This window comes from Pogona vitticeps, chromosome 4 (assembly GCF_051106095.1).
Source record: "Pogona vitticeps strain Pit_001003342236 chromosome 4, PviZW2.1, whole genome shotgun sequence".
Lineage (NCBI taxonomy): Eukaryota > Metazoa > Chordata > Lepidosauria > Squamata > Agamidae > Pogona > Pogona vitticeps.
In genome coordinates, this window is record NC_135786.1 from 113,268,572 (window position 1) to 113,294,722 (window position 26,151).

Consider the following 26,151-nt stretch of genomic DNA (forward strand, 5'->3'; position numbering starts at 1 on the left):
TTCATGGTTTGCTTTACTTGCCACGCCTATTGTTAGTTTTGCTTTAGCCACCACAATAATAACAGCAGCAGTAATAATAATCTCACGACACTTGATGTGATCGGAAGAAAGTGAATGAGAAAGCACGCATTGTCCTGCTTTTAATTGCGGCGAAGGTGGGAAGGGCGGCGATTGGCTGCAGGTTTGCCACCACCAATCCGCCGCTTGCGGAGTAGGAAAAGCCTCCTCCATCCATCTATCTCCTCCTCCTCCTACCCCTCTTTGAGCAAATAAAAAAAGAAAAACTGAAAAGACGCGTGCCCGGGCAGCCTTCCCCAACTCCGTCTCCTTCCCTTCCCTTCCCTTCCAGCCTGTCGCACAGGTACGCCCGGGAGTTTTTCGCCCAGCTTTTCCTCTCAGCCGTCATAAGCAAAGCAGGCTCCCTGAGGCGATCCCGTCTCTGCCTCTTCCCGCCGAAACATGGCTGCGATCCTCGCTCCCTCGACCCTCGCCGCCGCCGCCGCCACCTTCCTCCGCCGGCTGCTGTGGTGCTGCCCCATCTTCTTCGTCGTCTGGCTGGAGACGGGCCGTTGCACGCCCAGTTCGGCCCCGGAGGAAGCCGCGCAAGAGGTGCTGAGCCCGGAGGCGCCCCTGCCGGAATCCGCCTTGCAGAAGCCCACCGTGTTCTTAGCCATCCTCGCCCGGAACGCTGCCCACTCCCTGCCCTATTTCCTGGGCTGCGTGGAGAGGCTGAGGTACCCCAAGGAGAGAATGGCCGTCTGGTGAGTCGGGCCAGAAACTCCCGCCACCCGGGACGGCAGGCTGGGTTCCCAGGGAGTTCGCGGGGCGGGGCGGGGCGGGGGGGGGCAGGTTGGAAAACATCCTGGGCGAAAGCGCGGAGACCCCCCCCCCCTCTTCCCGCAAAACTAGTTCTGTTTCTGGTGGGAGAAGGGGAACGGAGGGGCAGCAACAGTGGCCCAGCACAGTGAAGGGGCGGGCGGGGGGGAGAGAGGTCCAGGTAAGGCTGCCGGCTGATCATAAAAAATACCTGCTCCAGGCTGCTCCGGTGCTTTTAGGTTTGCAGGAAACCCCCCGTGAAGCTTTCCATGGAAACAAATATGTATTCCCTGTTGAAGTTTGCACCTTATACTGCTTTAAAAAAAAGATTGACAGCCTGATTCTCTTTGGAGGCAAGTTTAGAAACTGGGGAGTACTTGATGGCATGATGTTATAAAATGAGTCCGGGAAAAGACAAAGCAGTTACTGTACAAAGTCCAGGCCTATGTATCTGTGAGCACCCCCCCTTTTAACTTATTGCAGCTTCTTTCAGAGTTAAAGGCATGCGTTTCCGAGTCTAATGGACTGACTAGGGGAGTGGGGTAACACAGCAATATTGAACGGCTGGTTTGAAATCTGGGAATCGGTCCTGCTCTCCTATTAACTGACTGAAGAGGGGATGGGAGCTGCTTCCTTCTCTGGTAAGGAGAGGGGGAACCTTGAGGTTCAGAGGCACATTTAGTTAGATTATGGCTGCATATATTTATCAAAACTTCTTAGGGAGAGATATGTGGGCAAGTGAGGTGGGGATGAGTATAAGACCTGGAAAAGTTACTTTTTGAGACTACAGAACCCCCCCCCCCATCTCCTGCTAACATGGCCATGAAAGTTCCCATCCAGGCAAGTAATATTCTCATATTCTAACTATTGGTTCGTGAAATGAGGGAAATAACGAAGAGGCGTTCAACAGAACTAAAAAAGACAACAGAAGAGCATAGTAAATCTTGTCGTCTTTTGCTGTCCCTGACTATTGCACCTGGCTGGTTTCTTATCCATAGTTTTAGGCTTTCCTAGATGCTACTACATATGGAAAGTTTTCTTGGAAGGAGCAGATGTATAGTGTACTGTATGTGTGTGAGAGAGAGACAGTGACAAAAGATGATTGTGTTCATTCGTGTCTGCTCCACTGCCATCCAAACACATTAAAATAAGGAAATGTTCTGTTGGGTTTCCAGGGCAGACAATAATGGCAGCAGTCTCCCCCTCTTGTCACACAGAGTATAGTAACAGCATCACCATTTCAGAAGTTTCCTGCAGAAGGTGAGATAATCTGTAAGACATGTGTTTGGGAGGACAGGGCACACGTGGTAGAAATAAAGAGTCTGCCTGCTGAAACACCGGTGGGGTGGGGTGGGGTGGGGGAGGGATAATAGTTCCCAAATGAAAGCTGCTGTCATGCTGAAAAGGAATAAGCAGAATTTATTGTGTGAGTGCTACAGTATGAGTTAAACTTTCACCTATGTGTTCAACATTGTTTCCTGGGCAAAAAAATGTTTTTAAAAATTCTGTACCATCATGATGCTCCCAATGAAAGATTGTGTCCAGATAAAGTGTTTCTCATTTTCTCAGCCTGATTTACCTCAGAGTTGTTGTGTGGATCAAATAGGATCAAAAAGGATAGCCACATAGGCCACCTAAAGCTCAGCTGAGGAAACAACAACAACCATATTTTAGAACAAGCAGGAAATATCAACCATCTGTTATACATGGATGACCTAAAATTATATGCAGAAAGTTCCACGGAGATAGAATGACTGCTAAACACAGTGCACATATTTAGTGAAGATATCCAGAAGAAATTTGGAATTGACAAATGTGTGGCTCTGTCTATACACCATGGCAAGATCCAAAAACTTGATGGAATAGAGTTAAAAAACAGCAGTGTTATAAAATCACTCTCAAGTGATGAAAATTATAAATACCCTGGAATACTACAAGCAGATAACATTATGCATACAAAAGTTAAAGAACTGACAGAAAGGGAATATCAAAAGACTGGGAAATCTTAAAATCTAAATTGAATGGTAGAAATACAATCAAAGCCATAAACACATTGGCCGTTCCAGTAATTAGATACCCAACTCAAATAATAGATTGGACTCAAAACAAATTAGAAGAATTGGATCAAAAAACATGGAAACTAATGAACATGCATCACGCACTACATCCCAAAAGTTATGTGGACAGATTATATTTACCACAAAATATTGGAGGCCGATACAGCAGGAATAGAAGAGGAAAAAAGCCTAAATGGTTTTATCAGAACAAGTAGAGAAAAATTACTTAAGGCAGTGCAAATGGAGAATATTTTGAAAACAATAGAAACAAAATAAGAAACAACAATTTGAAAATAAATTAAACAACTAGAAAAACAAACCACTACATGGACAACACCTGAGAAATATTGATGGAAAAGTGTCATCATAATTCAAAATGGGCATGGCTAAAACTGAGGACCCTTAAGAATGAAACCGAAGGCTTGATTTTTGCTGCATAAGAACAAGCACTCCAAACCAATGTGATGAAAACAGAGCCAAGGAATTAGTGCTAACAGCAAATGTCAACTCTGCTGAGAAGAAGATGAAATTGTCAAACCTCATCTATGAATGTCCAAAGATTGCACAAACAGATTACAAAGTTAGACATGATAAAGTGGCAAAATTAGTGCACTGGTCATCATGCAAAAAATATAACTTGCCAGCCTCCGAAAACCCATGGGAACATTAGGTAGAGAAGGTGTCAGAAAATGAGGAAGTCAAGATCTTGTGCCATTTCCAAATCCAAACTGATAGACACCTTCAACATAACACACCAGACATAGTAGTAATAGAACAAAGAAATGTCTGGATCATTGGCATTGCAATTCCAAGGGATGCCAGAGTTGAAAATAAAAAACTGGAAAAACTAACAAAAGTACAGAGACCTGGCAATCAGAATACCTCGCCTGTGGAAGAAACACACTTCAGTGGTCCACGTAGTCATTGGGGCTTTGGGAACAATATTAATAACTTTTACACAATACTATAAGCAGTTGCAGATCTCAGAAATCACACCATCAGAACTACAGACAATGACAATATTAGGAACAACATTCATACTGTGACAGTATTTAACAGATACTTAGTATTTTGGTTAAAACTTGTATCTGTTATATAATACCAGTCAATGTTTTTATAATTTTGATTGTGTCTGGTGTTTTTTAACAACAACAACAATAACAACAACAACAATGAGGTAGTGCAGCTCTTCTATTTTAACTCCAAAATGTCTTCATTGTTTTATTGTGAGAAGAAAAAGAATGGTGGAAGGAGGGGTTTTAAAACACAGGATGAAGATGGCATAATGAAGATGGGCAACATCTGGACCATATTTATAACAGTGAATGAGGCAAGAGAGGTTTCATAGTAAAACCTTGGTTGTGGTGACTTGTCCTGATGATGACTTTGACAGTGTGACTATCAGGGTAGCCAATATGAATTGGGCACCTTTGACCTGCACTATATTGTTACAGCTGATTGTTACTACTTTAGCTGCCATGACTCCCTCCTGTGCTATCACTGATGTTATCATTTGGTGAGATACTTAAAATTCTCAGCAGAATTGCTCCTGTGAGGTCTCCTGAAGAGAATTCTAATTATTTCACCAAATTGTAGATCCTAGGATTCAGCAGAATGGAGCTGAATGAGGCAGATTTTGAGTGGCATGAAAGAGTGGCAAATCAATGTTGTGTATCCGGTGCCATCAAGTCAGAACTGACTTACAGCAGCCCTAATAGGGCTTTCAAGGTGAGTGAGATTATTTAAGGAGTGGCTTTACCAGTTCCAGTCTTCCAATGAGTTTCCATGGCCAAGTGGGGATTTGAAACCTGTTCTCCAGTCCTACTCACTCGATCCACTACACCTCACTGGGAATCCGTAGGCAAACTCATGGTTACTTAAAAACTTTGCTTCTCTATTTTTATTGCTGAGGATAGGGAGAGGTGCTTCTGGGGTTTTCTGCCTCCTTTACCAAAATGCTTTGGTTGGCTTTGAGTACTATGCACCTTGACAAGGCTGAGGAGGGGAACAATCAGCTGCTATGCCTGACCCAACAAAATGTCTTAGGTCAGGCCTGGAAGCCTGCTGCCGTCGTGAGTTAAGTGTCATTTCTCAGTGTGCTGCTTTCTTTCAAATGCCATGTTAAATTATTTCAGTGTGGGGGAAAACTGTGCTTCTAGCAGTTTGTTGCACCATCTTATTGGTGCAAAAGTGGAGGGGGCAGGTGGAGAAGGAGAGAGTTGGAGCGAACGTTTGAATCTTGCAGAATGCCCTTCAGGAGGAAAAGGACAAGGCAGGTATCATGCCACAGTGGGAGGTGATCTTGCCCTGTTGCTACAGGCAGAATGTGAGGTCCTTGTGTAGTTTCCCTCATCAACCGTTAATAACTATGAAAAGCTGGCTTTCCATATGGTCTGATGCACCTGATGAAATGTTAATAAGTAAAATGTCCAAGATATTGTACATGATTGGTTTCTGATTTAGAGCAATTTACGGTCTGGAATGGTCCATGGTACAGTTTCAGGGAAATGACTCTCTGATTGTATCTATAAAGGGACAGGGCCAAGGAGGGTTTGTAGAAGCTACAAATAGGAAGCTAATATATGCAGATCCTACAGACTTTGGTGCAATTAAGTAGTATGTCACTGTCCGAGTGTCTTGTTGACAGAATGTTCTGGACATGGCTGCTATTTGCATTTAGAGCTCTCTTGGCAGTGCAGGCTGGACGATGGATATCTGTTCTGAAGCCCCTACATATACCTTTATGATCTTAGTGGCCAGATCAAATATCCCTGGAGTTGATGAGAGCCTTGAGTCAATATTACTGTATTAGAAAAACTGCTCTTATTTCAAAATCATTTATTTTGAAGAGTTATGCATTATCCTTTCACTGATAAATCCTCAAAAGATTGCAAGAATGTAAAACAACACCCCACACAAAATTGCCCAGCAGTCCTCAGGCTTTGGCTAGTATGTACTTGAGTACTGTATGGAACATAGTTGAATAAAATTAGGCATCTCCATCGGTATGTTATCTCCAGCCCTCTAGCTTTGGTGAAGAGGAACATAGGATGCTGCTATACAGTATTGGTTCTTCTGGCCAGCTACAGTTGACACTGACATACATCAGCTCCTCAGAGTTTGAGACAGTCCTCTCTCAGTCCAACCTGCAGATGCCGAGAAGTGGGCCTGGGACCTTCTGTGGGAAAAGCAGGGGCTCTACTTGTGAGCTGTGGCCACCCTTCTTGAAACTCTTGCTGTAATGGTATCTTCCATTTACAAGAAATCTAAGCCCATGATGTCCCTTAAGTATGTGCCATGGTTGTACTTGGACAGGACAGAGAGAGAGAGAGAGAGAGAGGAGAGTAAAGTACTACTAAATATGTACGAGGCTGTCTTTTTTTTAAAAAAAGACCAGCAAGTTAAATAAATGGTTTTAAATGATAACATTACCCAGATTTCCTCCTATTGCTGCTATGCGATGCTAACTGGGAGGCCTGTTTCCCATGCTCCTTTGGCTCCTTTTGTCCTTGCATATCTCATTTCAACTAGCCAATTATATATTTGGAGATTTGATCCTTATGAATATTTTCAATCTGTATAAATAGCGCTTCAAATTTAGTGATAGAGTATGGTGGTTCTTAATTTTTTATTAATGTCTGTGTTGCTGAGTACATTTAATTTATTTGCACCCAGCTGAGTCTTTTATCTGCTGGTTTGACAGTTAATTGTTATTCTGTTAAGGAGTCAACTTTTAAACAGGTCTCTCTCCAACCCCAACCCCACCACTTTCTTTCCACCTTTTAAAAAGGTAAAGTCTTACATAGTTCACTGAGCTGGGGATGATCTGAGATCAGCCTTCTTGGGGAAGGAGCTGGGAGCAGCTCCATTGCTACCATTCAGTTAGGCTGGTTGCCAGAAATGGTTTTTTTATACAGGCTAACATTTTATTTATACAGACTTTGAACGGGTTCACCTTTGATTGTGAGTCTAAATTTCTTGCTTCTATTTCCACCCATTATGCTGTGCTGTCATTTTTATTAGCTCAGTTAACTAGAGTACTTGAAATGCAAAATAGTACCTTAAGGGAAGCATTATGGTAAAATCGTACATTAAGTGAGATATTGGGATTAGCGTCTCCTGTCAGTAATGGACTGGATGAGGGTGAATAAAGGGTGAAAGTTAATTCAGGCAGGACAGAGGTGCTCTTCAGGGAATAGGGATCCATCTTGTGCTGGGTGGGATTTACACTCCCCCTGAAAACACAGTGTGCAGCTTGGAGATGCTCCTGAATTAATCTCTGAGCCTGGATGCTCAGGTTTTAGTGGTGGCCAGGAGTGCATTTCCACAATTGAAATTGGTGTGCTAGCTGCACACATTGCTAGTGATATCTGACCTGGCCACGGTGACACATGCCTTAGTTACATCCTGGTTGGATTTCTCTAATGTGCTCCATGTAGTTCTGTCACTGTAAAGTGTTAGGGTCCAAAATGCTGTAGCCAGATTGTTGACTGGTACTGGTTAACAGGGATCACATAACCCCCCCCCCCCCCTGTTCCAGTAGCTGCACTGGCTGCTGGTCCATTTCTGGGCACAAATCAAAGGGCTGGTTTTGACCTATAAAACCCTTAATGGTTTGGGTTCAAGCTATCTCAAAGACTATAACTCTCCTTATGAGCCTGCCCATGTTTTAAGATAATCAGAGGAGGCCTTTCTCCCAGTCCCACCACCCTCACAGGTGTGCGTGGTGGGCACATGGGAGAGGGCCTTCTCTGTGGCTGCTCCCAGGCTCTGGAGCTTCCTCTCAGGGGAGGCCACACTGTCTTTACTGTCCTTCCGCAAACAAGCAAAGACCTTTGTCTTCAGGTAGGCTTTTTTGTGTGTCTGTCTACAAGTTGTTTTTAAGATTTTAAATAGTTCAGCTGGAATGCCATCACCTCCACTGGCCTTGTTGTTAGCCAGGCTTTCTAAGGCCTACTTGACTTCACTCTCCAGGATGTCTGGCTCAAGGTCAGCAACTACATTGTCTGGGTTGTCCGGAATATCCAAATCTTTCTGATATAATTCCTCTGTGTATTCTTGCCACCTCTTCTTGATGTCTTCTGCTTCTGTGAGGTCCCTTCCATTTTTGTCCTTTATCATGTCCATCCTTGCACCAAAGGTTCCTCTGATATCTCCAATTTTCCTGAACAGATCTCTGGTTTTTCCTTTTCTGTTATTTTCCTCTATTTCTTTGCATTGTTCATTTAAGAAGGCTCTCTTGTCTCTCCTTGCTATTCTTTGGAAGTCTGCATTCAATTTTCTGTAACTTTCCCTATCTCCCCTGCATTTTGTTTCCCTTCTCCTCTCTGCTATTTGTAAGGCTTCCTTGGACAGCCACTTTGCTTTCTTGCATTTCCTTTTCTTTGGGATGGTTTTTGTTGCTGCCTCCTGTACAATGTTACGAGCCTCTATCCAAAGTTCTTCAGGCACTCTGTCCACCAATACTTTGGCCATCTCATGAGAAGAGAGGACTCCCTGGAAAAGACATTAATGTTGGGAAAGTGTGAAGGCAAGAGGAGAAGGGGACGACAGAGGATGAGATGGTTGGACAGTGTCACCGAAGCAACCAACATGAATTTGACCCAATTCCAGGAGGCTGTGGAAGACAGGAGGGCCTGGTGTGCTCTGGTCCATGGGGTCACGAAGAGTCGGACACGACTAAACGACTAAACGACAACAAGTTGTTTTTTTAATGGGACTGTTCTGTTTTTATTGCTGTAGTTGTTTTTACTGTGTTTTTTCTACTGTTTTCATGCACTAGTTTTAATATTATATTTGTTTAATTCTTTTTAAATATTGTAATAATTTATTGTTTTAGCTTTTAATGTTGTTTCTTTTTAATACTGTAAGCTGCCTTGGCTCCTTTTTAGGAGAATGGTGGCATATAAATATTCTAAATAAATAAAAGATATAAATAAATATTGCCAATGCTCCCTTTTCTCCTTTTTTATATAGAACAGACTGTACAAGTCTCTTTTTTTCACTCTCCATAACATATTTTTGGACTGTCCATGGCAATTAAAAATTTTATTCTTACCTGGATCTAGTAGCAGAATTGTTTGGAATGGAAAATTTATCTTTATTTATTTTAGTAAATCCCACTGAGTCACTGGGTCTACTGTAGTTGGGACTACTAACAGGATACTGGTGTGAAGAGAGGCTATTGTCTTTGAAGTAGGACATATTGCTACCCTCTGTGCAGCTCTTGCTGCATGGTACCAGTTTAGATGGCAGAATTCCATATTTCAACGTTTGTGTCAGAATAGACTACAAGGTCCCTGCATTCATTTATTTGAAATATTTTTATCCCACCTTTCTCCCCCAAAGGACCCAAGGTACCTTTTAGAGTATGAGTATTTCAGAGAAAGGTTTCTAGCTGTCTCTCTGATGTGCTGGGTTTCAAATAGGTAGAGGTGTGTAGTCTCCTACACATACGGATTGTTCAAATTCTCTTTTTTGTAATTTTTGAGTCTCCATTTCAGCAACAGATTAACATCACATGTTCTGTCTCCTCTCTTGAGCATGATATTGTCCATCTGACATTCTTCTGGTTGGCTTTAGGCATGCTACAGATGCATAAATAAAATTCAGTGCTCTGTTGCAGGGTACTAGGAGAGCAGCCCTCATATCCATAATTTTAACTCAAACCAGTGCTAGGAAGTTCCATGGAAGGCTTTGGTTGTTTTGTATTTTGAGAGAGTTGAAGTGGAATTTCCGTCATCTGCTGTGATGCCTGGTAGGTTACCTCTTTTTTTTTTCTCCAGAGTTGTACTTGTTTACATTTAATTTTTTAAATTATATTTTTCTTTGGGTTTTGCCTGATATATTTAATTTCCTCTTTTAGCAGATGCTTGTTGATGTTGCTTTCCAGGGTTAGATAAAGGCTAAATATAATACATTTACATCACTGAAGAGATACAGCGCTTTTATTGCCCCTTTCCTCTAGTCACGTATGGACTCCACTCTTCCTGTTATTCCTGACCTTTTATTCTTGCTAGCTCACGTCTGGTGGCAGACAGCGTTTCAGTAACCCATTAAAAAAAATTATGTGCCATCAAGCCAATTCAGATTTATGGCGATCCTCTTTTGACTTATGGTGGCACTTTTTAGAGCTTTCTAGGTAGAGCATACTCAGAAGTAGTTCACCATTTCTTTCTTCCAGGGGGCATCCTGGCTGGCTCTTTTGGGATGTATAGTGAAAAACCAAACTCCCAACTTCTGGCTCCACAGTCAGATACTTAACTCACTGAGCTATCCAGTACTGCAATTTTATCCCATTCTTCTTCTTTAAGTACTATGCAAAACTAATACTGCCTCTTCAAGTTAGAAGAGGAATGAGTAATTTTTGTATTCTTGGAAGGCCAGTTCTCTGGACAGTTTTATTTTATGGGCCAGAACTGATCCTTCCTCAAAAATAATTAGGCCATCCACATTGGTACAATAGGGGTGTGATGATCTGGTGCATAGACAGGTCTTCAAAATTAACGCACTTCTGGCTTTGCACATATTTCCCATGCAGGACACATGCTTTTCTACGTTAAACCCAGTAGCATATTTTATGCATATACCTAGAAAGATGCCTATTTTCATCCAGGGCAGTGGACAGATAAGATATTCTATTTTGTTTGTAGCTGAAGGGTATTTTTATTTATTTATTTATTTATTTATTGGACTTATATACCGCCCCATAGCGCTACAAGCACTCTCCGGGTATCCAGTCAATGTTCCTGTCCTCTCCCAATTGAACTCTGGGGATCTACCTGTTCATGCCTTCTTGATAATGGTGATGTCTTTTGAATTTTCCTTATGCCTGCACCTGTAATACAGACTGTACTAGGAAATCAAGGCAGATTATGGAGAGCTTGGAAAAGTCAAGTTTTTGAATTACATTTCCCTGAGTGACCAGTCCACGGGGGCACTGGTTTTCCCAAGCTGTTATCTCTTCATTCTTCTTGGTGATATTGCTGCCCATGTAGTGGCAGTGGATCTGTGGAGAAGGGGAGATTAGCATCACTGGCAACCACAGATGCTGTTGCCACGAACATCCCCCTTCGTTGGCTCTTGCAGCATCATATACAAAGAACTCCAGGAGGAGATGGATGTTTTCTCTGGCTTTCTGTGCAGTGCTCTCCTCTGTGGTTAGTTTGGTGCTGAAATGAAATCAACATTGGCACCAAGTTAAAACATGGCTGTTCACAAGAACCTTTGGGATATAAAGATCTTGGCTTGAGTACACGATGCAGTTGTTTATGTGATGTGTATGGTTTTAATGGGTTAAAACTGTTTACATTGTTTTCTGATTTTTAAATTCTTCTATTTTTTATGTTTTGAACTGTTTGTTTGTTTGTTTGTTTATTTATTTATTTATTTATTTATTTTTATTTATACCCTGCCCATCTAGACCAATGGTCTACCGTTATGTAGACCGTTATGTTGTTGTACCATGCCCCAAGATTTCATGATGTAAGGTGAGATGTAAGTGTTTAAATAAATAAATGAATGAATGAATGAATGAATGAATGAATGAATGAATGAATGAATAAATAAATAAATAAATAAATAAATAAATAAATAAATAAATAAATAAATAAATAAATAAATAAATAAATAAATAAATAAATAAATAAATAAAGCTCAGCCAACGTTCAAGTCTGTGTTGGACATTTAAGTTTTACTTAAACTTTGGTTCTCCCAAAGAACCAAAGAAAGGTTTATTCCTGCCAGCCAGAAATGAACAAGCAAATGAGGATAGCTGATTTAAAACAAAGCAGAATCATACTGACAAACCAAACATTGGGGTTTTTTTTTCCTGTATGCATAAACCAAGGCTTTTGTCTGTTCTCCTGTCTGGCTGCTCTTTCAGTATTTCCTTGGGCAAGACGGCACATGGCGGCAATCTGTTCTTAATTTAATGCACAATGGCCAAATAACAGCTTGTGATACTGAAACCTCAAAAGTCTTCACTAGGCCCTGGGTGGCAAATGATCACCCCTTGAGCAGAGGATCAGAGCTCCCACTGACTCTGGCTGCACAGTAGCTGCTTAAAAGGAAACAGAAAATGGCCTGGAAGTCAGGTTCTTGAGAATTATCGCTCCATTAATGTTATTGATTAAGGACAAAATAACTCTGGTAGAGAAACAGATTTGGGAAACTGAGTGTCCATGGAACAGCTGCAGTGCATTTTGTATGTGCATGCTTGTGTGTGAGAGAGTTTATGCTTTTAACCCTTCATCTCCCTGCCCCCAGCAGATTTTTCTCACAGGATTTGGTCCTCCATGTGTTTTCAACTCCAGCTCACAGAAGTCGCATCCAACATTGCCAGGGATAAGGGACTGTGATGGTTATAATTCAAAATATGTGGCAGGACAAAGACTTTCCATTCCGGTTTTAGATACAGTTTGGCATGTTACAAGGGGAGAGGTTTGTAGAGCTGAAGCAATAGGTGGAAGAATCCTTAAGGTGGCTCTCACATGTGCCAAATATATAATTCCAACATAGGTGATTAAGAAAAAAAGGTGTTCATAGTTGGAAATATTTGAATAGTTAATTGTGAAACACTGTACACAGCATATTACTGTGCTTCTAAAGGTCAATATTGGATGACTTCGCTCTCCATCCCCCCTCCCTTCCTTACATTGATTTAAATCTATAAATTATTCACTGCTGAATTCCTGTAAGAAGTAAACGTCTACAACCTCCTAGACGTAGCGCTTGCAATGGACGTGTGGCTAGGTTCCATGACCTGGGAAAGCATAAATTGGACTTGATGGAAGGGGCTAAATGTGAGCTCAGCAAGAGCTGAAAAGAGATCTCTGTTGTCCCTTTGGAGTGGGGATGTAGCCTTAAGCACATGCATTCACGAATGGAAAAAAAAATAGGAGGTTGGTCAACTATGCCTGAAACTAAGAGCCCCTGAGGTGGATTCACTGCATGCTGCATCAGTTGTTCGGCTGTGGTTAGAAAATAATATGAGCCTATATATAGTACAGTATTGAATATACTGCATCGGACACTTGATGTTTTCTTTGTTCTAGACACTCTCACCTGCACTGCTCCGTTTTGAAATAATACTTTTTCCGTATTTTCAAGTCTCACTTGTAATCTTATCCTTAAACCAAACACAGAAGGTAGATCAATGTTAAAGCAAGCATGGAAGGTATACCTGAGAGATACTGGTTTACTTCAGCTGTGGATCATGGTACTTTGCCACACTGCTGATTTTTTACATTTATTGCATCAGCAGTGCATCTCCTTTTGGGCAGCGTTTTATTTATTTATTTTATTTATTTATTTATTTATTTACAATATTTTTTAGCCGCACCATTGCCAGTGGCTTCTGGGCGGCGTACAACATTACGTTAAACAAAATCACGAATATGGAATTTGTGGCTCTCTATTATTGGACTGAAATTTGTACGATCCTCCATTTTCTGATGCATTCTGCCCAGGGAATACAAATTGTCTAGATTACAGAGGTCCCCAACCCCCAGTCCGTGGCCTGAGCTGGACCGGGCTGGGGAGACAGAACTCCCGCCCTCCACAGGCACTCCACCCCCGCACAGCTGCTTTGTGCCTGCTCCTCCACCCCTTTGCGCATGCAGATGTGAGAGAGTGTACCTGCCCTGAATGCCGCGCTGCCGTTTGGGCATGCGCACAAGCTAGTGAGTGCCGCGCCGCCGTTTGCATGTGCACAAGCGTGCCTGCATGAGCACTCTCCTGCTCCTTTGCACAAGCGTGTGCACTCATGAGAGAGAGCACTCCTTGCGCATGCTCACAGGGGGTACCCCACATTCCCCAGCCGGTCTGTGGGGTTAAAAAGGTTGGGGACCCCTGGTCTAGAACAATCAGTGGGAAAGTTCTATACTATAGGGATGGGTAAAATGGACAAATTTTTACAACAGATACAAGGCCAGCATGGTCTAGCACTGGGTATCACATGGGATTTGGTTGTGACATTCATTTAGAAGTGGAAAAACCCAGATTTAAAGTCCCTGCTTGCTTGTGAAACTCACAGACCAGAGCAAGAGTAACTGTCCCAAGGCATTATTATTAACCTTCTCATATAGCCGTGATTCATGTTAAATAATTTGAAAATTATTAGGGCAAGATAGCAAGCTGACTGGAGAGCTCGGCGGTTTAGCTATCTGAACGTGAAGCCAGAGGTTGGGAATTAAATTCCCCACTGTGTCTGCACAGTCCCCAAGTGCCCCCAGAAGAAGGAATGGCAAACTACTTCTGAGTATTCTCTACCTAGAAAACCCTGGAAAGGCTCACCATGAATCAGAACTGACTTGACTGCACACAGTTATTATTATTATTATTAGTGTAAGGCATGTCAGTAGGAATTCATTCACAGATGTCATGCCCCTCCCGTGAGAGCGCCACACCCCCTGCGAGTGCGATACGCCCCATGTGCACAAGCACAACATGTCCCCTGCGAGTGCAACATGCCCCCTATGCCCATGTGAGTGAGCAAAACATGCCCCCACATGCACGTGTGTGAGCACAACATGCTCCCCCCATAAACATGACATGCCCCCGCGTGAACGTGCCACACACCCCCAACTGGTCCGTGCTTCGGAAAAGGTTGGTGACCACTGCACTACACCACGCTGGATATTGGTATTTAGAGTTGTCTAATACCCCAGTTGTATTAGAGTTGTCTAATACCCCAGCCTATTGCCCCCACCAGATAGACCTGTCCAAGTCAAAATCAAAAACCAGAAAAATGTTGGGATCAACAGGGAACACACACTTTCCATTTCTGCTATATGGGAGTATGTTTTGAGTAGACAAGCAGAGGGGTGCACTGATGCTTATGGCATGATCTTAGTTTCCTCTTTGTGATTCTGAGTGATTGATGAACCCACCAAAGAATCAAACACTGTTTTCTGGTGCCTGTCACCATGCTGCTAGTAGGCACCACATGTTCTTACATGTCTGTTTCCTGATGAATAGCAAGTCTTCTCCTTACTCATTTCAGAAATGCTTTTAGACTTCGCAATTGGGGGAGTTTTCTTGATGGCTTCGTAGGTCGCACAGTAGTTCTCCTAAGCTCTGCCTATAGAGAGGAGAGGCATGTTTAGATTCAGTGAACGGATAGCACTTTGATACTGGTCTCCAAAAAGAAAACATTTTGAAAAATTAGATTCCTGGATGGCCATCCATCTCAGATTCAGGAAATACTTTTTTAAAAAATATGAGCATAAAGGGAAATATGTTCTGTGGATGCATACATGGTTGGATAGCTTAGTGGTTTGGAATATTTGGCCGTGAAGCCAGTGGTCAGGAATTTGATTCCTACTGTGTTGTCTGAGAAGAGTCATCTCGTGCAGTCTTGAGGAAGTTATCTCGTCACAGAGCACCATCAAAAGAAACCACTGATAAACCATTTCAGAATACAGTGGTGCCTCGCTTAACGATTTTAATTGGTTCCAAAAAAAACATTGCTATGTGAAAACATCGTTAAGTGAAACACCATTTCCCATGGAGATGCATTGAAAACCGGATAATCCGTTCCAATTGGAACAGATTACCATCCTTAAGCGAAAATCCCCATAGGAAAAAACGTTAAGCGAAACCCATTGAAATGCATTGAAGCCTATTTCAATGGGGGGAAAAAATTCACAAAAAATTCAAAAAGACTCAGAACAAAGCCAAATTAAGTTAACAAAGATGCACTAACGATTCCAAGCATTTTAAACATTTTTTAAACATTTTAGAATATTTTAAAAATAGCAAAAACGGGGCTGTAAAAAAAAACGTTAAGCGAAACAAGGGGACCTACAACTGTCATCGTTAAGTGAAGCATGGTCCCGAAATCGTTAAGCGAAAATCGCCCATAGGGAAAATCGTTAAGTGAAGCACAAGATCACTCTGAAAAAGCCATTGTTAAGTGAATTTTTCGTTGTACGAAGCAATCGTTAAGTGAGGCACCACTGTACTTCATACCTAGATAACAGTGGGAAGGGTTGCCATAAATAGGAATTGACTTGATGGCACATTTTATACATGTGTACTCTCCCTCTCTCTCCCTCTCTCTCTCTTCTGGTTGACCCCTTGCTAGCCAGACTAGATTCCAAAACCCTTTTCTATTCAGTAACTACAAACAGACGTAAATTTGCCCTTGCCACTGTTTGAGAGAGTGCACTAAACAGAAAATGGAATACTGCATTCTGGAGGAGGAACAAGAAAACTCCAAGGTGTAACTGTTTTTTTTTTGGCAGACTGTCACATGTTACTTATCTCTGATGTAAGATTTGCTAATATTTGATAGCTTGCCCACATGTATTTCCTGTCAACTCAAATCTTCTTGGGGGTATGAATAAAAACATGTCAGTTAACACGCATCTTAGGCTTAGCTAATGTATCATAAATGAATAAAATATTCATTGTAGTGTTAAAAGAAGATTTTTGAGGTCCAACTCTCAGAAAATAAATATACACCCATAAAAAAAGAAATAACTAAGACATTCCACTGTGCAACCTTTTATAAATAAAGCTGTTAGCAATTGATATGGATCAGTGTGTAAGCCTACTTTGTTTTCAACCTAGTATCTTTGATCTGTGTGAACAGTACACTTAATCCTTTACACATTTATTGTTCCCACACTTTTGAACACCGGTCTGTCTTAGCCTTGAAAAATAAACCTAAACTAAGAATTGATGCCCGAAAGGAACCCAGGGCTTTCAGAACACTTGTGTAAATGCTGCCCATCTGGGAAAGAATAAGAGAATAACATAACTTAAACAACTTTATTTTGTTTGAGGCAACGTTCACTGTCTCCCATCCTGGGGACATTGGTTATGAACATATGATAATCAGTGGAATGCTACTGACGTGGCAACCCAAAGCAGTTTTAATCCCATTTCCTTGAAATTTCAGGAGCAGCATTCGAAGGCAGGATATGTGGATGGGGCCCTTGTTATGTCATAGGAGCAGAGGGGGGAGTGAGATGTAGAGAATCAAATAGGGCAGTGCATCTAAGGGGAAAGCCGTTTTTGACTGCTAGACAAGTGGCAAAATGTACCTGACAGCAGCTGCTGCTACCTTTCTTGTGAGGGTTCACATCCGTTGTAGCTCCAGCCAGATTCCAAAATCACTGAGCTATCCTGCCAGATAGATGGTGGTTTAGGACTCTGGCTGCGGAGCCAGAGGCTGGCAAGTAAAATTCCCCACTGTGCCTCCTTGACAGAGGCTGGACTTGATGATCTATAGGGTACCTTCCAGCTCTGCAGTTCTAAGATGCTCACCTATGGCACACATGACGGGTGGAGTGTCTATAGGCCCTGTGCTGCTGCCAAGGGCTTGTGGAAATCTTATTGCCAGTTGGAGTATTTTTTTTCTTATGTGTTGCTGCTGCTAAGCCTTATAGGACAAGAAAAATCACATGCTAGGATGCTGAATCTCCATTCCCTGTCTTGTTTAAACTAAGAGTGGGCAAAATGGGGCCCATGGACTTTAGGCGGCCCCCAGACCCTTTTTTGTGGCACCCAACATTCATTGGGTGTGGGGGGAAATCCCCCTTTTTTTACATAAAAACCTCTTGCGTACCTTGGCTCAACGATCTCTGACACTCTCCCCCTAGATGTCGAGATGGATAAACGCATTGGCAAAGCAGCTACCATGTTCTCTGGACTCCCAAAGAGAGTATGGCTCAATAAGAAGCTGATGGCATACACCAAGATCCAGGGCTATAGAGCCTGTGTCCTGAGCACACTCCTGTACTGCAGTGAGTCCTGGACCCTTTGTGCATGGCAGGAGAGGAAGCCGAACACCTTCCATATGCGTTGTCTCCGACGCATTTTTGGTATCACCTGGCAGGACAAAGTTCCAAACAGAGTAGTCCTGGAATGAGCTGGAATTTTTAGCATGTATACGTTACTGAAACAGTGACATCTACATTGGCTTGGGCATGTCGTGAAATGGCTGATGGTCAGATTCCAAAAGATCTCCTGTATGGAGAATTAGTGCAGGGAAAGAGGGAGACCACAGCTGCGATACAAGGATATCTGCAAGCAGGAACTGAAGGCCTTAGGAATGGACCTCAATAGATGGGAAACCTTGACCTCTGAGTGTTCAGCCTGGAGGCAGGCGGTGCATCACGGCCTCTTCCCAATTTGAAGAGACCCTTGTCCAGCACGTCAAGGCAAAGAGGCAGTCCCAAAACCAGCAAAATCAGGGAGGTGGACAAGGGGGCAGATTGTATTTGCCTTGAGTGTGGAAGGGATTGTCACTCTCAAATTGGCCTTCTCAGCCACACTAGACACTGTTCCAAGTCCTCCATACAGAGCACGTTACCATAATCTCTCAGGACTGAAGGATCCTAATCTAAAAAACATCTTGCTCAAAAAATCCATTTGTGTTGTCTACAAAATGTATGTATGGGGAGAGGGAATTTTGCCATGTTCTGAGAGGAGGCCTGGAGTGCCCTGTTTTATTTTAAGTTGGTCAGTAGAGGATGTATTTGGTGTTTTTGTGTTGTAAGCCGCCTAGAGTGGTCAATATGACAAGATGGAATAAATAAATAAAATGCAGGGGCAATTTTTCTGTTTAAAAACATTTTCCCATTACAGTGGTGTCTCGCTTTACGATTGTCCCGCATTACGACAAATCCGCTTAATGATGATCTTTTTGCGATCGCAAAATGATGTTCTAAATGGGGGAATTTTGCTTTGCGATGATCAGTTCCCTGCTTCGGGAACCAATTCTTCGCAAAACAATGTTTTTCTAACAGCTGATCGGCGATTTCAAAATGGCCACTGGGTAATTAAAATGGCTCCCCGCTGTGTTTAGGGACAGATTCCTTGGTGAAATGTTAGGAAGAAAAACCTCCAGACACGGCCAAACAGCATGAAAAATCTACAACCATTGTTTCATGTTTTGCTTATGTTCAAGTTTAGAAATGTACTACACATTCCAAATCTGTCTGGCATATAAATTATCATCCTGGGTGTGGCCTTCAGTAGTCCCCTTCCTGTTTTAGTGAATCATTGTCACTTTGTCTATTGTTTGTGTTCTCAGCTGGTCATGATTTCCACTGTTGTGGGAAAATATATACAAATATATATACTGTAGTATTTGCATTTCTCATATCTATAATAGATTTTGATCCACAGAAACTCACACTTATATAAAACTGTCAGTCTTTAAAGTGCCATGATATTTTTTTAAACCCACCTCCTTTCCCCTTTAATTTTGCCAATGTAATCCAGAGATTCCCATCTTTTATATGCAAAGCATATTTTATTGTTTTGGATTATTCATCTCCCACTACAAAAGGGAGTTCTGTGTAATATTTTATCAGTGTTCTCCAATAAATGCAAATACTGAATTTTAGTATGAACCTTCTGATTTAGTATAAAACAATGACTGTTGCGTAGTTACACCTGGGGAGGCAAACAGCACCTTCTAACTGGCAAATATGAGAAGCTGCTGGGATTTTCAGAATTGCACCAACCCTCTGAACTCCTGCACAACTGAAAGTCTAAACCAGGGGTGTCCAACCTTTCATCTTCCCTGAGCCACATTAGATGAAAATTTGGTTTGGGCCACACATAAATTTGGTTTGGGCCGCATGGGGGGGGCAGCCCTAGCCGTTCTCTGCAGCCCCGCTCCAAGCGTGCTTACTGGCAGCTGCGATCTCAGACAGCAGAGGCTGCCAGCTTCGACTCCGGCAGCTTTATGGGGCCGGGAGGGGGTCCACCTATTGACGGGGACGGCGCAATGCATTCACACATCCCCCTCTCCCCTCCCTTTCCTTCCTTCCTTCCTTCCCTCTCTCCCCGCCCCCTACCGTTGTGAAGTGCCCCGGTTGCATTCCGGCCACAAGCGTCGGCAGTGTAACTTGAAACTTTGGAATTTCTTTTAAAATAAAAAATTGCACTGGGCCGCATTACGAGCCAACCTGGGCCGCACGCGGCCCATGGGCCGTAGGTTGGCCAAGCCTGGTCTAAAGGGAAGAGAGCAGCTCGTTAATTAACAGCAAGAAGCCACTGTGAAGTTACACTGTTTGCTTTTTGCAGGCATAAATAAGCAAGAAGAGTTTAGCTAATATAGTTTTTCAATAACTCAGTGTTAGAATAAAATATGGACGTGATAGCCTAGAATTTGTGAAGAGCTAGTATACCAGTGCTTGCATGTGAACAGCCCAGTGCAGTCACCCTTAACGTCTTCTCCTCTGTACCGTTATCCTTGCTGTCAGCCTTGTACTGTTGGCAGACCTTTTGTCAGCAGAGGGGATTGAGCTCCGTCTTGGTGCTCCTTTTAAGGCGTTTCACCTGGGACATGGCGTAGGATGTTCTGGTATATACTCTAACCATCTCTCTCCGTCCCTGTTGTAGTTTTAGAAGACCACTACAGTCCAATTAAACAAATTTATCACATGTTATGTTCTGACTGCCCTTGCTTAATTATTTGCAATTCACTAGATGTCAGGCTGAAAATTAAGAAACAGCAAATGGCTAATTATGGGACTGTGGTCAGTAACCTAATCTTCCTTCACTTCTTTACTGCATAGCACTTTGGTTTCCCATGCTGAAAAATATCTGCTATGGATGTGAACCTGAGACACTTAGGAAATTTGTCAGATCTTCTTTTTTAATGCATCTCTCAGTCTCTGTGGGAGGGGCACATGGATAGTAACTTCAGGAAGAAGGCGGCTGTATTGAAGTTCATTGCTATTTGTTAAAGGTAAAGATTCCTCTCGACATATAGTCCAGTCGTGTCCGACTCTAGGGTGCGGTGCTCATCCCCGTCTCCAAGCCGTAGAGCCAGCGTTTGTCCATAGACAGTTTCCGTGGTCACGTGGCCAGCGCGACTAGGCATAGAACACCGTTGCCATTTGTTAGGTATTGTTAAAATGCATTGGGTAACAGGGAAGAATCCATGTTGGCATTTAAATCTCTTATGCCTTCATATCATTTCCATACATATTTTTCCCATTATTTTTTTCTCATTTCTGTACATGCAACATTATTTTAAACATCTCTGTGTGGAGCAGTGTACCTTACTCCAAAGAAATTAAATCGTTTATTCAGTACAGTATTGGTTTTCTTTGGGGGAAAAAAGAGAAGAAACAATAGAGAAACTCCAGCTTCCTGAAAACAGGTGACACTGTAATTCACTACTGTGAAGTAGAATCTTCCACATGAAACAGGACTGGAAGTTGGATCCATTACTGCAAACAATAGTGCTCCTTTGTGTAATATCTGAGACCTATTTTCTTCCTAATCTGGAGAAGCATTTTAGAACCTGTGCAACTAGATTTCGCCACTATGCAAACAGTAACTTTCAAATGACCATTTGTTTCTTTAGCAACTGCATTCCAGTATCTCTTCCTTGAGTTTCCTTAGGGTGTAATCAGATAGACATTTAGCCTGCTGTTTGGTCCGCTTCCTTTTCCAGTGATCATATGATGTAATCATTGGAGGAAACCAAATTGACCCCAGAGCATTCCTGCCTGCTCATTTCTGAGCAGGGGCTTCTTTTTGTGTGTGGGTAGGATTCCTCTGGTTGGGTCCATTTCCAGAGCATGTGATCACTGGGAATGGACTAGACATGGGATATTTGTGTTCATCTCCCAGGGGAAACCCAGGGGTGCCTGGGACATTTGGACCGTCCCCCCCGAACCAGCCGGTCCACTTACTGGTTGCTGCACGCCATGCACGGCCATCATAGTTCATGTCGTGCCAATTGGAGGTGGCCAATGCTTCCCCACCTCCCTGCCCAGCCGACCACTCCAGATCTCCCCGCTCACCTGTTGAGCGCTCTGCTGTGCAGGGAGGCAGGGAAGTGCCAGCTGGGCTGCTTCCCAGATCTGCACAATGAGAATGACAATGGCCGTGTGTTAAGTAGACCAGCCAGTTCTGAAGGGAGGGTCCAAACATCCCAGGCACCTGTGGTGCCGATTCCCCTCACCTGGGAGACAAATACAAATATCCCATGCCTAGAATGGACCAAAAGTAAGCCTTCTGGCTTTCAAGGTCCCATCTGAATTGAATTTCTGATACAGTATCATGAAATGGTTTAATAGGCAAGCTGTTTCAGGATATCAGCAAACTGAACACTTTCTCTGCTTCTTGGTGGACATGCAGGGGAAGTGGGAAAAAATTAAACTGTAGTAGACCATCGCTGACGTGTTGAATCACTTTTTAAACAAAATTCTTTGTTTTATCTTCAAGGCCTGGTTGAGAAACTGCTTGCAGCCACATCCATGAAGCTGAGGTAGTGTACACTTTGCTGTCCTGAAGTGGCTTGCTTATTAAGCCATTTCACAATATCAGAAATTCCAACCCATAGGAGCTCTCTTGAGGGTCTCTGGAGCTCTAATATGCCATTTGGATGCAAGGATTGCACCAGATGGCATATCATACCTGTATCCAACCCCAAGCAACCATACTTAGCTTGCACCTGATCCAAAAGGACATGTGTAGATGAGTCCTTGGTTTGATGCCAACTGAGTCTTGAGAGTGCATGCTAGTTTAAGACCACATCACCTCAATTGTTATCACTGTTTATTTGATTATCTGCTGTGCCCCCAGAATATAGCCCTCCTTCACCCTCAGACCAGAAAGCAGTTGTCCTAGTAGTCATGGAGAAGGTTAGGGTTGGTATGCTTTGTCCTTCTGTTCTTCAGAGGCTCATATTCACAATTAAAAATTCTTTTTAACTTTGGGTCTACAGCTACAATAGTTGTGCTATGTACCTTTTTTTTGGCATATGTGATCTAAAAGGTGTATTGTGCAGATGGTGTTTATGTTTTCTGCAAATTGGTTGGTATGTGGCCTCCGGGCCTTCACCATTTTGTGTACTTTTGTCTCCTTATACCTCAGGAGATTGTTAGCAGGAGTTTGATCACAGTTGTTCCATCTTTTTTTCCAGGTTGGTGGTTCTGGCTAAGGTCTGGAGAGTTAACATCCCATGATCTGGCAATATAGGCTAGTGTTAATATTCTGTGGTAGCTGAAGACCTCAGTCTGAGACTGGCTTGGGTTTCTCGCCTCACATCGAAATCACCACTGGTGTTTTCTATGAATGGTTTTCACTTCCACCCTGAGGTAGAGAAAAAAGTTCTGTTTAAGCAAAAACTTGTTCTAATCTAGTAAGTAAAAAAATACAGTGTGTGATAGTAAGTTTCTGAGCACCCTTCAAAGTAATGGTAACAGGAAATTACCATTTAAAACTTGCTTGAAGTTAGCATATTCCATTCCCCACACTCCAAATTTAGCAGATCACTTTTAAAATAAACAGTGTTTAATTTCTTCCAGACGCCTTATTGACAAAAACCAATGTGCACCTTTTAGGTGTGCTTTCTTTCTCTCTTATGAAAACAGTGCTATTCCTGACAGTCGTTCTGCTTCTTGCAAAGACAACCTGCTGCTACAAAAGCATCAATGTCCGGAGGTTTTAAAAGCCCCATTTAAAATTTCTGTTCCTTAGTCTTAATTCCCTGTTTTTCATAATATTGAGGTGCTTGCCCCCATCTCCAAACTGTAGTAAAAAAAAATGTTTTAGTACTTTACTTTTCGTAATATTCACACACCTCACCACCAAACTGCAATTTCACTCGGTGCTAACTCCTGTTGATCTCTCTCAGCCATTTCATTCCCACACAGGGGCATCTTTCATGAGAGGAAAATGCAGAGTCATGTTTAGGAATGCAGATGGGTAAGAGAACGTACTGTGCCTTGTCTACTCCCTAGGTAATTTTCCGATAAACTGCTGCACCACAGGAATATAACTGACATCAGAACCGAAGCAATTGACCAAATTGACCAAGAATTCTCCTGCTTCCAAAAATCTTTGATGCAATTCCGGTGAGGTTAAACTGCCTACACATTAGACATATTAGGCAGTATCTAATACAGTATATCTATTGCATATAAATTGGATTCAAGATAACCCCAGCGTTTGAGAATTGTATACATGACGTGCAGATCTATGCAGATCTACAGTGTGTGGACAGCATCAGAAAGTATGGAAATATGTAGAACCCTGGAAACCATAGTGCACAATTGTTTGAAACAAGACAGTAAGCCATTGACTTTATTTGGTAGAATGAAGGAGGAATGAGTCTCCAAGAGTACCTTGTAAAACTGGCACTAATATGTTAGAAGCTGAAGAAGGTCAGTTTCTGATACTGATGTGGATTTAGCAGGGCTGCATTATTGGTTTAGTTTGTTATCAGTCTCTCTCATTTCAGTTTGTTGTAACAGGCAGTATCTACTGTAATACAAGATACAGTACTATTCTAAGGGACACAGTTGAAAATGTTCACACCCCTTTAACCACCAGCCATCAAAGGGTGAATCTGCAGTAGGTATAAGGGGGTACAGGTGTCAAGGTTGTACAATTTCAGATGAATCATCACATTTTGTATATTTCCCTAAAAATGCCCCAGTTCTATGCAAATGAAAAACTAGCATAGCAGAGGCAACGTGCTACTCCTTTTTTTACAATAAGTTTTTTTAACTTTGTTATTTCTCGATCCCTCATTCTTGCAGTGCTCAAAATGAGAAATCATGCTGTTCTGTGTATCACCTAATTCTCCTGAATTATGTAGCATGTCTGGGTTAAATGATGGTCTGTTTAGTGGGAGAGTTTGTTTTAAAATAAGTAAAGCTACATTTGGGACTCCATTCATACAAGCAAAGGAAAATAGGAACATTGGTGGGAGCTAGTCAGAAGGCTTTTTAAAGTTTGGTATAATTCAGCATTTTTCCTCCATAAGAAATCTTTTGTTCAGGATGTCATTGTGCTATTCTAGGAAGTCTTGTGTCAAATTAGAACAAGAAATTTCATTTGGTGTAAACTTTCATGGACTGCAGTCTGCTCCATCAGACACGTTTAATAAAGTTGACTGCAGTTCTGAAAATCTGATGGCAAATAAAACTTACTAGTTTTTAAGGTGGCACAGTACTCCTTATTTTTACTACAATATAGTAACAGGGCTACAGGTCTGACATTATAACCTTTCACCAATGAACCCCTGTTAATTGAGCCAAAATACAAAGGCCAAAGCATGGGATATAAAATTTACATAAATGTTTTCATTAGTATTTTACTGGAAGACTGTGTAAGGATGGTGTTCTGCAAGCAGTTTATTGACAGTTCACATACCCGAGACTTAATCTGGTGGATTGAATAATGCCTAGTGGGGATTCTTTCTCCCTGATGAATGAATGCTTGGCGGTGAGCGACACATTTAACAGTGCCTGGCTTACCTGGCTATGAAGGCAAATGGCAGCATGCTACTCGTCAGGTCATAAAACAGAAGACAACATTTTAATTCCAAGCATTTTTTTCTCTTCTGACAAACATAGTCTATGTCAGAATATTTCTTCTTCTAGACTAAAACACTAGCAGAGTCCTGTGGTTAATATATCATCTTGGCAACAATACAATAAAGGACATTTTTAAAACAACTGTAGCCGTAACATTTCAGTTAAGCAATTTGATGCATATGTTATTGTCTGTTAGGTGTGGTTTCTGTTTTTAGAGGAGACAGTTTTCTTTTATAGAGGAGCTGTCTTTCTTCTACCTGATCCAGAATTAGACTCTTTCATACATTTAGTTAATTTGTTTTTCAAACTGCTCCTTTAAAGGTGGACTAAGTGCAGTCAGTGTACATTTAAGTCCTAACCCTAGCACTGGAGAGATACAGGTTAGACATGGACACAAAAAATGAATCACCAAATTTATTCAAAAATAGCTAATTGTATTTGTATTAATCAGTGCCCCCTGATGAATGTGATTCAATGAATTTTTAGTGATTTGTGATTTGTTGGGCTATAAAACCGCCCCTCTGCCGCACCAGAATCACAGAGAAGCTTCTACTGACTCTACAATCCCTGCAAGTTTGGTGAAGATTGGGTTTCCCCAAACTAGCTGCTAAAGGACACTTTCCTGGGGAGGGGGACCCACTTTGTGGATGTATAACTTGGATGTTTGAGACCCTGTCTTCATCAGACTTGGAGGGATTCTAGAGGACTGTCAGTAGAAGCTTTTCTGTGATGTTGATGTCTCTAGGTGCCTGGGGGGAGAGCTTTCCTGGGGGGGCTCCTTGTGGATATATATGTCAGAGATCTGAAATTCAAACTTCAGTAATCTTGTATGGCTTGTAGAGGAGAGTCAGGGGACACGTTCCTGCAAATTTGGTGTCTCTAGGTGTTGGGGTGGGGTTATAATGGTTTTAAAGTCAAAAACAGCAGGAAAAAAAATCATAAATTCATCAACCTTGAAAATCACCATTTTTCTG

The 26,151-nt window shown here is 42.1% G+C and overlaps 1 protein-coding gene across 1 annotated transcript in view; it reads left to right on the plus strand.

The window, feature by feature from the left end:
- The first annotated feature begins 321 nt into the window (after positions 1–321).
- The window catches only part of COLGALT2 (collagen beta(1-O)galactosyltransferase 2), a 61,325-nt gene continuing 35,495 nt past the window's right edge, over positions 322–26,151 (plus strand). Inside the window, exon 1 of the mRNA XM_020795085.3 lies at positions 322–761. Within this exon, the coding sequence (XP_020650744.3) occupies positions 460–761 (302 nt within the window). The 5' untranslated portion in view covers positions 322–459. The remainder of the gene's footprint in view (positions 762–26,151) is intronic.